Source organism: Falco cherrug, chromosome 4 (assembly GCF_023634085.1).
Source record: "Falco cherrug isolate bFalChe1 chromosome 4, bFalChe1.pri, whole genome shotgun sequence".
Lineage (NCBI taxonomy): Eukaryota > Metazoa > Chordata > Aves > Falconiformes > Falconidae > Falco > Falco cherrug.
The window spans coordinates 91,402,828-91,415,862 of record NC_073700.1 but is presented as its reverse complement, the minus strand read 5'-3'; the positions used below and the strand labels follow the sequence as shown (position 1 = coordinate 91,415,862).

Genomic DNA, 13,035 nt, shown 5'->3' with positions numbered 1-13,035 from the left:
AATTACCCTGTCTTAGAGGGAGATCAGATTGGTTTGACACAGTTTGTTCCTAACAATCCATGTTGTCTGTTGCTATGTTGCTACCTTGTTTTCTTGCGGGTGCTTACAAATTGTTTGATTATTTTCTTCAATACTTTTCCACGGGTTGAAGTTTAGTTGACTGGACTATAATTTTGCAGATCTTTTTTTTTTTTTTTTTAAAGATAGCTACTGCATTTGCTCCTCCGCCCTTGCAGATAAGCGCTAACATCTTTAAGACTGTTCCAGATAGCACAAAAGCATCTAACTCATCTAAATACAGTCCTTTTCTTTCCTCGCCTAGGCTGAAATCCTTAGTTTTGCCAGAGATTCCATCAGACAACAGACCCAGAGCCCAAATGCCTGCCTGTTTCTGAAAGCTGCTGTCTGGAGTGATGTAGGCATAATGGATGGGCAGTCCTCCTAGTGGTCTGCCTTCCCTAGAAGATATTTTAAATGTACACATTCTGGGGTGGGAGCTCTCTGTAGATAATATCCAGCCCTGGAGTGAAATTTTTTTAAAGATGCCCAGTGCTTGCACGAGTCTGAAGTCTGGAAGCCTTTCAATCAGCTTCTCAGCTATTGTCGCTTTGATAAAGTGCCAGTTTTCTTTTTTTAAAGTGTGCTTGATCCAAAAAAACTCCTTGAGATAATAAAATGCTTTCTTTTATTGATCCCCAGAGAAGTCAGAATAGGCTAAAACTGGTCAGATAAACAATTTTCATTATTATTAAATGGCAACTCAAAGTTTCTTGCTTCATTTTGTGTTATATCATTCCATGTGGGAGGTAGAAAAAGGAGTTGTAATTTTTTCCATTCTTAAACAGACCCGTAACAGGAATAATGTCATCAAAATTGTTCATACGTATTCCACAGAAAAGTGTCATCTTGAATGTGATCAGATACCTTTATCTACTGTGCCATACAATTTGTTGTCTACTTAGCATCAGTCATTTCTATGTGTTCTGGGAGCATATTATATATAATTTGAGTATTACTAATGAATTCAGCTCCTGTTCTGAAGTCATTTATTCAGTTAAATATCAAAAGATTAAAACTCACACTCCTTAGAATTCAAGAAATAGATTTAAATTACTGTCTTCAAGCAAGGCCAAATAGGCCTTTATCTTTCCCCCTTTCTGAGAATGCAGATAACAGCTATCACTTAAAAGTGAAGCCTTTTAGTACATTTTTGCAATCTTTTTTGATCAATATCAAGAATCAAAATAAAATAAAGGTATAATAAGTAGCAATCACCTGAGTGTATCAGGACTGTATTACTGGGCTCTGAACGGGCAGGACTGGCCTACTAGAGACCAATTCAAAACTGTAAGGTCCATTGTGTACCTTCATTCTGCAGAGAGACTGCCCTTTCCATTTGCTGGGGATTTTAAGTAAAAATCAGTACCAGACAACGTTCCTAATTTTCAGTCCCACATGGAAGCTTATTATAGGCAGAAGGGTTTAATGGTTCTTTCCTTTCCCCTAGTGAACAACCAAACACTACACTGTTGTAAAATTCGTAAAAAAAAAAAAAATAATTTGTAAAGGCAAATTCATGTTTCACAGTCTATCATTTGCATCTGCTGTACTCACTAGACATTTTAGTATGTCGCAGTTGACATAGTCTAGATGCAAATGGAGCTCGGAGGTTTCACTGTGTATTTTAGGCAAGGACAATTTATTGATTGAGAAATAAGATTTCAACATTTTGGTTTGTTTCCTAGATAATGTCATAAACCAAATTACTCCTTTCTGCAGGAAAGAGGTTTTCCCCTAGTTTATCTTCTGTTCCCCATTCCAGCTCTTCTTGGCCCTGGTCCTGTAGTTGAGAGGATCTCTCTGAAACAATGCTGATTTATTTGAGAATCCATGTAGGGAATAAAAGTCTGGCTTCATGAGTCAGAAAACAGGTAAGGACGTGTATTTATTAAATCAGAATGCTGCTGTGGATGTCATAGGTCTCCTGTCACCCATTTCAAACAAGTATTTAGCTTCTAATTAGTCTAAGTACCTGGTTAAACTGAGAAAAAAATGGAAAGTCAGAATTCAAAAGAGCTCAGATTGCCTCTGCTGTGACACTGTCACCTGAACTAAGTCCATGGTATTTAATGCTCTTACGGGGTTTGTTCCCCAGAAGTAGATGGATGAGATGGTGCATTGAACGTTTCCTATTACTGCTTCATTTTCTAAATACCTATTTTTACATTTTAACATATAGCTCCATCAGCCCTCCCAGACGCAAGTGGGACAAGCAGCCTCACAATCCAATCTCCTGCATTTGGCTCACAGTCAAGCATCTATGTCTCAAAGCCCAGTGCGTCAGGCTTCCTCTTCTTCCTCCTCATCCTCCTCCTCTTCAGCTTTGAGTGTTGGCCAGTTAGTCAGCAGTAAGTATTGCTCCCTGGCTCTCCTTAATTCTCCCCTCTGTTTGTCCTCACTGCTGAGTTTCCTGATCTGCTTTCCCTCCTTTTTTTTTTTTTTTTTTTTTTTTTGTTCATACAGTAGATTGTATATTGCTAAGTAGAGTGACTCTTACCAGTGAGAACTGCTAAGTGCTGTCGTGGATGGGGCTTAAGGTAAACGTGCCTTGAGAAATTGTAATCAATGCTAAAAATGGCCATACAAATGGTAGCAGCCCTCAACTGACTTATGAGGGTAATTCTTAGAACTGAAATATAGTTCACGTTATTTGGAAATGAGGAGGTTTTGAATCAGTTAATATAATGAATTCTATTGCTCTGAACTTGGTGGGCAGACTGATTCTCCTGCTTTGGGTTAGGCTGTTTGTTGCTGTTTGTCTGCTTAGTTAGTGTAGCAAACCACTTTACATACCCTGGCCCTACACAAATCCGGAGCGAGAGTCCTTTCTTGCCAGGAAGAGCTTGCACAGTTTAAACAGGAAGTGTAACGTGGGAAAGGAGAGAGAAGCACACTGCAGTGAAATACTGAGTTTCAGTGTCAGGATGAGAAGAGCTGACCTCCTGAACAGCCCTTCCTTCCAGATCACCTAGTTCAGAGTCCTTGCTATTACTTCATCAGCATTAACTTTGGTCTTTACATAGCAAAAACAACGGGTTGCAAGTATACATAAGAAGCATTAACAGTTTTTGCACATCTGCAAAAATCTGAGTGTATTGGATGACCTTGTTCAAAGATACTCCATGTCCATATTTCAAGTAAACAAATACTATAGCTCACACTGTATTGGTAATGTAAAATATATGACTGTTACAAGCTTATGAAGGGCTTGGGGAAACTGTCATGCAAGGGAAGATGTGAAAAAATCTTGGTTAGATTATTTCAGAGATTGTTTACATGGGGAAATTACTAGCAGAGCTATAGTGGTAAAATTATGCCGGTATAACTCCCAGTGTGAATACTTTTATTCTGGAATAAAAATATCTGCATTGGTAGCTGTAAATACATAAACTACATAGATACAGATATAATTATAGTGATATAAATATACTGCTATTGCTCTGTCAGTAAATTTTCTCATGTAGACAAGCTTGTAGGAAGAAGACAAATAAGAGGTTTTACGTTAAAAATACATAAAGTTACCCCTGTCTATGTGAGAAAATAGACTAAAATACCTAGTGCAGAATAAGTTGCTTTTCAATGGCTAATCCAGAATACCCTCCCTGGTGGACACTGCTATTAAAAAAATATTCTAGAAGAACTATTGAGGGGTACTCTACCCCACAATAGTTGTTCCAATCAATTTTCCTGTGTGGATAAGCGCACTACACAATAGAAGCAACAGAGAAGAAGCCCATCTATGTTTACAGGATAAATCCATCAGAAGTTAGGAGATGCTAGAAAAATAGTTGCTTGTTCTACTGTATGCAGTTTCTCTTAGAACATGTATTTTATGGTAACGATATACGTTGTGATTAAAATCACGCTATCGTGATTTTTTTCTTATCCTTCTTTCAGTGCATTCCCAGTGGAATTGTTCTAGGGGTGCATCAGAATGACTAATGCAACAGGCGGGCTGTGGTCCCAGAGTTTGTTCCCTACCTGATTCACTACACTGTTCCCCAGTTTGTGTTACATTTGAGGTAGGGAGCTACAGAAGGGCAAAGGATGGTCTTGCTTCAGGTGGTAGAGGGCTGAGGAGCTGAAGCTTTGTCTGCTGTGTAAGTCCAGTGCAATGGCAGGCAAGTCACTTAAAACAGATTCTTCACAAGTGCTCCCTCAATATCCAGCTTGAAACTCTGGACTTTAATTTACAGAAGAGCCTGGTACTCACAGAGTTTTAAGTGCACTTACACTATGGAACTGTATAAAGAACCATTTAAAGACACAGTCTAAAAAATCATCTCCTTTTTGACCTAGACTGGGTACCCAGAGATGCTTTTTCCTTTAATATCTGTCCACTTCTCTGTGAATGAGAAAGGGAAGACCCTCATCTTGTAGAAATACAAGAAAATAAATTAAGATTTTTGAAAAACAGAGGAGCTCAAGAGGAAATATCTTCGGTGAATACATGTCTGGGGACCAACACAGAACAAGTGAAAAGGCAATACACCAACCAGTTCCCCCGTAACACAGCACAGTTCATCCTGTGCACTGGAAGAGGCAGGGGTCTGGGGAAAAAGAACCGATAATCTGGGGCTGAAAGACTATGCTACACTGCCTTGTGGGCTACTGTAACTCCAGCATTCTGTAGCTTCAGAGTGCTGATTCGTGCAACGATAAGGATGTTCTTTTAGCTTCGTTTTTTGCTTGGATAAATTTCAGGGTTGTTACAGAAGCAGAATGGTAATGTGAGTGAGTGATATGGTGAGATCATGCTTATATTCATAGCTGGAAATGAGACCTTCGGTCAGTTGACTGGGCGGAAAGGCTGATAGGTTCTGTTATCATCCTGGTGGTCCTGCCCTAAAAAGGAGTAAGACACATGCTGTGCTCGTGGATTTGGCTGAGAGCCGGGGAGTATGAGGCACAGGGGTATCAGTTTGAGGAAGGAGGGAGACACTAATGAACACAGACTTTTTACGTGTTCCTCTCAGGCTTAACTCCATTCACTTGTCCTGTTCCAGTCCCATTACTTCCTCACGCTGTTCTCCACACAATCTGTGCTCCCCTTGCCTCTGTGCTTTTGTTCCTCTTGCCTCCTCCCTGCAGTCCTTTCCCTTCAGTCCATCATTCCTCAGCTTCTCTTCCCGTTTCAGTTCCCCTCCAGCTCCATCAGTCTCTGTCATCCCCAGACCATATCTGTGTCCCCTTTACCAGCCTTTTCATTAGGTGGCTTTTGTCCTCCTCTGCCTTGTTTCATCACCAGTACCACCTCCTTTTCCCTGTTTTCTTTCCTCTGCCACATTGATTACTACTCTCTGCACAGTCATGCCCTCTCTCCTCCCTCCACTCCAAACTCAAATCCCTGCTCCTTAGTAGGCTTCAGGGTTTTTTTCATCATTCCTTTTGCTTCAGACTCAAGCTTAAGTTTTGCCCCCTCTGTATGCAAACCATGCAAACACCACTCTGAAAGGCACCAGAGGAGTGTGGGAGATGATCGCCAAGAAGAGAAGCGAGTCAGTCTCTCTGTCTTTACTGCTGCCCTGGCCCAAAGCAGGCCACAACGACAACCATGGGTCTGGGGGGGGGGGGGGGGGGGGGGGGGGTGCGGAGGGGGGAGAGCGATGTTGTTCTTTACCATCTAATTCAGCTTTAGGCTCAAGCATCTTCAGTACAAAGAAAATCCTGAACTCCATGCAGAGGTCTAGGAAATCTCTGCTGAGTAGATATGAGCTTTGGAGGCCTACCTGCTTGGGTTTGTTGGAGACAGCTTTTTACTTGGGATGGCAAGAAGCCCATTACTGACATAACAGCTATTTCCCTGATGCCTGTCAAACCCATGCTTCAAGCTGTAGGGAAACTGAAACTTTATAAAGAATAGAGGTTATTACAATTCTCTTTAACCTGGGGAGAACATGTTTTATTAGCCCAATTCTCAGAAGTAATTGACCTGAAATAAGAGGCAAATGCCAGGCAAGCTCAGCCATGGTCAATACCCTACCTGAGATAATGAATGGCACAGATTAGATAGTTGGGGTGCTTCTCCCTTGCTCAAAAAAACAAAAAAAAAAAAGTTCAATTAAATCAAGTGGGGAACTCAGAGTAAAGAAAATACTTTTCATACAATCAGACTGAGGAAGCTGTGGCACTTGGGAATTGACCCACTGGAACCCAGATCTTAAGAGTATTCTAAAGGAAGAGGCTATTGATAGGGATCTCCTGTAAAATAGATGATGACAATTACACATAAATAAGAAGTTCTGTAATTGTTTTAGAGTTATGTTTCCAGCTTCATCTAGCTATCATCATCAGTTATTCAGGACCAGCAGACTGAGTAGTGCAAGGGGCAGATCAACTCATTTCTGCCATTTACATAGCATTATCACACATACAGAAGCAAAACAGTCATCTGGATGATCCTTAATGGCTCTCCAGGATCTTCTGGAGATCATGTATCCAGGCACAGATGGGAGCTAATACTGGATGCACAGGCCTGCTTGCTTGATCTGGCACGTCAGTGACAATGTTCCAGAGCATGAGAGAGCTACCTGCTGGTTTTTAGTAGTGTGGAAAGAGCCTACAATAAAGAAAATATGGTCAGTTCAGTAGGAATAGATCAAACTGCCTGTGTAATGAAACATGAAAAGGCAGACAGGATGTTCAGTGTTCCACGTTCCTTGGTTTTATTCCTTTTACTTTTCATTCTAATCATACATATTTTTACATTTTTTCTTTAACGTGTTTCCTAAGTAAAAAAAAGTTGCATTACCCCCCCCCCCTTTTTTTTCAATTCCCTTTATTTTCTTTATTTCCTATCCTTTTCCCCACCAAGATTATTATGTTCTATATAGCTTCTCATTTTTCTCTCACCTTTGGCCCTTCACCCCTCACCAGCAACAAGTGCTAGTTATTTAAAGACAAAAAATTACAGTTGTTTCCAAAGAAAGGACACTAAAGAGAAGCTCTGAAGGCAAGGACTGCAAGATTCATCTCTACTCTTCCTGTCCCTTCTATATGATTTCGTCATATTTTCTCATCCTATCTCTGTTCTCTTTTGTCTCCTTTTTCTTCACATTCAATTCTACATGTTATTCCTTTTTCTTTCCATTTAATTTCCTTCTTCTCAGATGCATCCCTCTGCTCTTTTCTTTAACTTTTCCACCAAATGATCTCTTTGTGGAAATCACTTGTTTCCCCTCATGCTCTGAGACTTGTGTCTCTATGAAGTTCCTTCCTTCCTTCCAAATTCATTTTACTGTCATCTGTTACTATAAAATTAAAATGCCTCCCACAAACAAATTATTCTTCTTTCTTTCCCCTGAGCTCCAGTCCATTTTCCATTAACAATGTTTTGTCCTGCCTTTCTTATCCAATTTTCTTTCCATTGGACTTCCTCTGCCAGCTATTTCTTCTCCTGTCTGACTGGGGAAATCATCCCCAGTAATCCTTCCCATGGTAGAACTCTGTGCAACAGAAATTTACTTTCTCCTTCAGGCTGCACTGATTTCTCTGTAGCCTTTCTTTCCCCTAACTATTAAAATCACAGCATATTTGCACTCACCAACAAACTCATGCAGGATTTTCAGAAGAATTCAAAAGTGGGAGTAGTGTTCCCTTCAGTAGGAAAAAAAGGGATTCAGTACAGGAGAGTCTGTGGATTTTTCTTCCACTGTGCTTGTCCACCTTCACAATCCATCAGGACATGTCAGGGAATTTTAGCTGACTTCCTTTTCTGGGGGAATACATACACGTATCGCCTAAAATGGTCCCAGACAACTCTCTCACCTTTCTCCAGCACCCAATGATTTCATAGATGCAACAGCCGTTGTTTTATCAAGGCATAATGTGCACTGGGAGACTTTAAATGCTGTTACTGTATGTCCCCACTTCTCAATGAGATCGGTATTCTTTATTTTCCCATTGGCACTGTTCTGCCTTCCCTAGGATATCCACTTAATTTAAGAAGCGCCAGTTTATTTACAGTCTTCAATAAGCTACTCTTCCTAAAATGTGAAGTGCACTATACACTTCAACATTCTGAGAGCTCAGAACTTATTAAAACAAAGTCCGTGATCTATTTGTATATGTTTATATATGTGTATGTGTTAGTCCACACAGTCTAAGATTATGTATTGATGGTATTTTAATGGCAATAGAGTAAAACACACTGGTGCTGTTACATGATAATATCAATAGAGTGGTCTTCTTAGTACGATTTGAGATTTATGAAGCTGACAGAAATCAAGGGACTAGTTCTGTGGATTTCAAAGGGCTTTGAATCACACCTGAAGTAGAAGTGGTTCTGATTTGATACAAACACTATTTTCCCTAGAGTTCAGGGATAAAAGGCTTCGGTGTTCTAGCCCACCTCTGTTAGTACTTCCCTCCTCCTAAAGACACTATGTAAGAATGAAGCCTCTATCTCAACAGATACTCCACCATATTATATTACAATCTACTCCCATACTCTTAAAGTGCATCACAGTTTTTTTTCTCAAGGAGAGCTCAGCCTAATTGTTTCCTCATCCAAGCTCCCTGAGCAGGAAAGGACTTTCCATGGTATTGACTGTTGCAACAGTGCCATACCAGAAGGATCAAGCAGACCTTGGCGGAATTTCTCTATGACCATGTGCGAGTAAATAACCCTTTAGCTTGCTTTCTTCCCTCTTTATTCAACATGAGTTGGGGTGGTTTACAGGTGCCAGTTGCCATAGCATTTGCTACTTTGAAAATTCTCTGGGAACACCTGAATTGTCCTTTGTCACATCCCTAATAGCCTTAGTCAGAGTCCTTAAAGTGAAAGAAGGAAAGAGGTGAGAAAGGTCACCCTTTTAGTGCACTTTGCTCAAGGGAATCTTTGTGGCTGTTATAATTTATGAAATTTTGTACACTTATCCGTTGCTGTTCAGAGACCCAAAGGACAAATAAGCACCCAGCTCCATTCTGTATCTCTGAAAATCAGAACTGGTATGCTGGATAGACTGGGGGGGGAGGGGGGGGGGGGGGCGTAAGTAGGAAAATTTCACACCTCTAAGGCAACTGCTTTACAAACTTGAGTGGCCCTTGTCGTAGCCCCGACTACTTACAAGCAAATGGTATGCACTCTAGCTTTATACTGAATGAGTGCATGCCTGTGGCACAGGTGAGCTCAAGCACAGCACCAACAGGAGGGACGGTTCTGAGTGTGCAGCATTGTTGAAACTAGGTTCAGCTCACGTGCATGTTTACCTGTATGCATATTTCATGTGGTCCCTGGTTGCATGCACGAGTATTTTTAAAATAAGATTGCTGTATGTGCTCAAGCTACAAATAGATACAGGCTAAATTTATATAGCAGAAAAACTTTCTATCTGTCTATTATTGGACTAAAAGATGTTTTTGTTAGGACATTTCCATCATAAGGGAATTTTACATCAGGTTTATAAACCCCTGAAAATAAAAGCTTTGTTACTGTAATGCTGCCAAGCCCTTAGCTATAGCAGTACTAGCAGGAGCCACTCTCATAAAGGGTTCAGAATAGTAATGTAGTCTAGTACCGTCCTTGGACAACTGCTTGCATTTACAGAAATTGATGGGTTATTGTGCTGCAAACTTTTCACCTAAGAAGTCTGAGGAATGAGGTGAAGAACAATAGAGATGTCTCACTGGGAGAATGGCTTCACTACACGCAGGATTGCACAACACTTTGAAATCTTCCACCATCCCAGTCCCATGCTGTCTCCGACTTGGCAAGCACTTTCATTTAGCCAGGGATCAGTAGCTTGGGGGGAAAAAAGTTCCATTCTCCAGCTGTTGTGTCATTTCCCTTGATAAGTCCTAAATTGACCGAGTTATCCAGCACCAAAGGAGCTTTCCTGTGGTAGACATGCTTTATTATGTGCCCTTTCAGGGACAAAGGCTTCTGTGTCAGTAAACTGCTATGGAGAGGAAGGACAGATTTATTCTCACAGCATCATAAGCATTATCTTCTGAGGGGCTCGTGTAAAAATAAAAAACTGTGCAGCATTACCATCCAAAACCTAATGGCTGATGTTGCTGCTCCTTGATTATCAGCCTGATGGGAGACAGAATGAAAAGCCTGGAAGACTGCTTCTCAGAAGGGCATCTTTTAAAAGATGATTTTTAAATTAAGGAGTTTTTTAAGGCAGCATTTTGCTTAGGCTTGTTCATTTGCTGGGTTATTTTGGACATTTGGCTGGCAGTTGGAGTTGGATATTGTGGAAAAGGGAAGGAAGGTTTGTAAAGCTCCTTATTTAGCATTAATTTTAGATAAAGCAGAGTCTTGATATCAAATTTAAAAAACCCAAGCAGTTTGTGCATATCTTTAGCCCTCCTCACAGACTGCAAACAAATATATTAACACCAGCCTTCCTTCTGTGTGTGATAAGAAGGGGAAATGGGGAACATGACTTGTCAACCTGGGGAAGGTTTTGCAAGGCACAAACTGCAGCGAGCCCAGGCACCCCCTCACCCTGAGATGAGTTGGCCATTTTCAGGAGTTCAGCAACAAAGTATATCTTTGAAAATCTTTCACCAGCACCCGGAAATGCAGCCACCTAGTTAGCATTTTGGCAATCTGACATGCTTCATAACACATCTGACAAGGCAAGCCTGTTTCTGTTTGGGGAAGAGAAGGGGATCGGTGTTAAAAAAAAAAAACAAACCAAAAAAAAAAAACAAACCATGAACGTCTTGACGACCAAAACGGGTATAAACCTAGCCCACTCATATGTGACGCAAAGAACTGACATGATTAAAAAATATTTCAACAGATCCTCAAACAGCCACTGGAGAGGTGGATGGGGTGAATCTGGAAGAAATCCGAGAATTTGCCAAAGCTTTTAAAATCCGGCGCCTGTCCCTTGGCCTGACACAGACTCAAGTTGGCCAAGCCCTAAGCGCCACCGAAGGCCCAGCCTATAGCCAGTCTGCCATCTGCAGGTAACAAGTTACATCATAAACTCTCCTCTTTGTTGTTAATAATTACTCAGCTGATTGCGAGTGGCATGCTTGTGTTTGAATCTCATGTCTTTAGCATGTATTACTTAATTCGGGACTTAAATTAGCCAATAATGTTGGTATCTGGCAGATCAAATGCTCTTATTGTGTACTGCTAAAGTAATTTTAGTCTTTTTTTTTTCCTCCTTCTTTTTTAAACAAGTGAGAAACAATATTCCTGGCATTGAGACTTAATTCAGTAGACGAGCTGGAGACCCTGCTGATGCTGGATAAGCACCAGCTGACCCTCTTCATACTGTGCCATTTTCTACAGATAGGGTTACTGAACAAATATTTCATGGCTGCATCCCTGCTAAGTTAAAACCTGTATTACTGTGGTTAGCACTTCACATATAGGATGTTAATGATGATTTACCTAGGCAACACAGAAGGGAAAAAATTATCCTTCCTGCTACCTTGCAAACCAGCAGCTATTCATCTTTTGTCACCCAAATGTTTACTAAAAAACAGACAACCCATATATGCAAAGCAGAAGCAGAAATCTGTCCTAATCATAAGAAATGATAATACAGTCTTGACAGAGTTAAAGTAGTTAGAAGCAAACACCGTATATGCATGTGTGTTACAGTAATCCCATGTTTATGCATGAGGTAACAAACACACTTAGGTAACAGCTTTTTCCTCTTGGGCAATGCCTTATAGTCTTTCTCCATCAGTGAAAGCCAAGAAACCAACTCTAAGCTCATTTAAGTGGATTTTGTTCTTGGTGATCCATGAAATGCTCTGTCTTTTTATCTGCTCTTTATACTTTTAATGTATTCCCCATAGAACGGAAGTGTACTTTTCCTGCAGTTTAAGACTAAGGTTATAAATAACATCAGTATGGGGTAGTGAGCTTGCAGCTCACATTTTGCTCAATGATTTTCCATAAAACCCATTGATTGTTGTTAAATACAAAAAGCTCCATAGGATCCTCTCACTTCTATGGTCTCCCCTACTGTTTTTTCTTATAAGATACCTCCCTGTAGAAAATAACCTTTATTCAGTCTATACAAGGATACTACTGCTGGGAAATTTGTTTCAAGGCTTGTATATCGCTATACCAAACAACATGTACTGCAATATCAACACTAACAAGCAATGCCAATAATATGAATGCTATTGCTCCTTGTTGCTAAGCATTAATTTTTTAAATGTTTTTTTTTTTTTTCCCTGTGGTCAGTTGGTAAAGAATGCCTAAAATGGGTGGAGTTTTTAGCAACTGCTAATTTGTGGTAGCATTAAATTGCTGTTTAACATACTATACTTTGAAGTGATAGATTGCAGTTTCTTTTGCTTTTGTCTAGTTTGCTATCTTCTCATTTCTTCCATCTACCTCACACCTGAGAAAGCCACTGGGGATGGTTTCATTTTTCCTAAGAGAAAGGGTTTCCCACTAACCAATTATAATGAAAACCCCAATAAAGATGAAGCTGGAGCACAGACATGGCTAACAAAAGGCCAGAACACGGAGACCTTTTACAGAGCGCTCCTTAGAGGGGAAAATTGCTCAAAATCTGAGGACTGGGTGCAGAAGCTGGTCCCAAATACTTGCAAGGTTATAGGGTTTTTTATTTCCTTTGGCTGCCCCGGATCAAGATCATTTTGGGGTATAATAACTCGCTATGGCTGTGCATTTCTTGTTAAGCACCAAGACAAGCTGCTTCAGTGGCAGTATGCTGTTCCTCAGAAATAGTAGTTCTGACTTTTCTTTTAATGGTAACAAAGGAGTTTCAGTACAAACTCCAGGGTAATGGAAGGGGCAGTAAAGTAAGCAAGTTGAATGACCACCTCAGAGAGAGAAGTAGAGTCTCCTGGTGGCCTGTGCAGGTCATATCAGCAATATACCCCCTTGCTGAGATGTTCTGCGTGCAAATAATAGCATTTTCTTAACTGGAGACAGTGCATTCTAAAACGTACACTTCAGCTTGAAATAGCACTGGACACCAAGCAAGGACACCTCACAGCCAACACCACACTAGGATCCCAGGCACC

At 40.6% G+C, this 13,035-nt stretch overlaps 1 protein-coding gene across 1 annotated transcript in view; it reads left to right on the top strand.

Annotated features, from left to right (window-relative positions):
• POU6F2 (POU class 6 homeobox 2) overlaps nucleotides 1–13,035 on the top strand; it is a 253,357-nt gene that overhangs the window by 235,148 nt on the left and 5,174 nt on the right. The window contains exons 7-8 of the mRNA XM_014285807.3: nucleotides 2,240–2,408; nucleotides 10,815–10,983. Of these exons, the coding sequence (XP_014141282.1) occupies nucleotides 2,240–2,408; nucleotides 10,815–10,983 (338 nt within the window). The remainder of the gene's footprint in view (nucleotides 1–2,239; nucleotides 2,409–10,814; nucleotides 10,984–13,035) is intronic.